This window comes from Fukomys damarensis, unplaced genomic scaffold, assembly GCF_012274545.1.
Source record: "Fukomys damarensis isolate Sample0158 unplaced genomic scaffold, DMR_v1.0_HiC HiC_scaffold_25, whole genome shotgun sequence".
NCBI classification, from domain to species: domain Eukaryota; kingdom Metazoa; phylum Chordata; class Mammalia; order Rodentia; family Bathyergidae; genus Fukomys; species Fukomys damarensis.
In genome coordinates, this window is record NW_022900937.1 from 2148977 (window position 1) to 2150353 (window position 1377).

Genomic DNA, 1377 nt, shown 5'->3' on the forward strand with positions numbered 1-1377 from the left:
TTTGTCTTTGCTTGTTCTAGCCTCAATTCTAAAGCGTGGGGTGGGGTGGGATGTGTAATCATTGACTGAATTTACCCCCTCCACTATCAGATCCTTTTCTTTTGTACATTTTATTCCCTTAAAAAATAAAAATATTCGCAGTTACCATCTGCAATACTCTGGCTACCGCCTAATAATGCAGCCAGTTCAGACATATAAGAAAAAAAGATTATCGAAATGATGATGACATGCAAATTTCCCCTGAAATTATCATAAGTAAACATTTGAAGTCTGGACTAATAAAATCCCATCTGTGTTACTTCATATCGAGTTAGTAGAAAGCTGTGATAATGAATTTTGTAATATCTCACGAACAGACATCTCAATCAGGGACTAATCCTGTGATTTTACTGCAGAATCACTAAATCTGGAGCCACCAAACTGCTAGTTCTGGGCCCATGGGCCCACGAGGATCTGCAGAGTCCTGCCTGGGCGCTCGCTGCTGGTGAGGGTCGGCCTGGTGGCCTGTGCCACCCTTAGACCCCCACCGCAGCAGGCAGCCTCTCCTCAGGCAGCCGCCTCGGCCAGAGGCCCCCGGAACTGGGCGGGCTCCAGGAGCCTGAGCAGCAGGGAGCCGGGCAGGGCTGGGCGCAGTGGGCCCAGCTCCTTGCAGACCCTGCTGGGCCTGCCTGGAGACTGTGGGAGCCCGAGATAAGGTGCTGGGCAACCCGGCCTTCATCCTCCCTAGTCCTTACAGCGAGCTGGCTCTGTGCCCCCAGGATGGAGCCCCCTGCCACTCACCTCTCCCGCTTTGCCTGTGGCAAGGAAGGGGGCTAGAGTTAAGCTTTTGGCTCGCTGAGCTGACGTTGGAAATTTGAAAAAGGTTTGGCTTGCCTGGGAGGGAAAGGCAGGGACGGGGGCGCAGGTCGCCGGCTCCTGGTCGTCGTGCGTAGTGGGCAGCGAGCCCTCCCGGAGCTCCTCCAGGTCTCCTCCACCTCGCTCGGGCTCACTCATCCACATGGGCTCTCCTCCGCGATCTTAAATCATACTTCAGGGTAAATACACAGCCAGAGGAGTATCTCGGGAAAAGTGTGACTAAATATGGAAAAGCGCTCCGGACCGGAGAGGCCCGAGGCCAGCAGCGCCTTCCCTTCCAGCAGGGGAGTGCTGCCTGTGCGGCCGGTGGCTCTGAGGTCTGCAGAGGAGCGAGCGCTCACTGAGGACGGACACTGCTGCGGTGGCCTCCCAAAGTGGAGAGTCGTCCCCACTGGCCCCCTAATTGTGTGCATGCTTAAGATTGCTCCCCAGCACAGACACCCCTGAGGGCAGCCCACGGCCTCTTCGCGGGCCTCTGGCCCTGCTGGGCCCTCCCGGTCCACATTCGGCGGTCCTGGCCGG

At 56.4% G+C, this 1377-nt stretch overlaps 1 protein-coding gene across 1 annotated transcript in view; it reads left to right on the forward strand.

The window, feature by feature from the left end:
• The first annotated feature begins 1080 nt into the window (after positions 1-1080).
• Pitx2 (paired like homeodomain 2) overlaps positions 1081-1377 on the forward strand; it is a 13504-nt gene continuing 13207 nt past the window's right edge. Inside the window, exon 1 of the mRNA XM_033755991.1 lies at positions 1081-1229. Coding sequence (XP_033611882.1) covers positions 1081-1229 — 149 coding nt within the window. The remainder of the gene's footprint in view (positions 1230-1377) is intronic.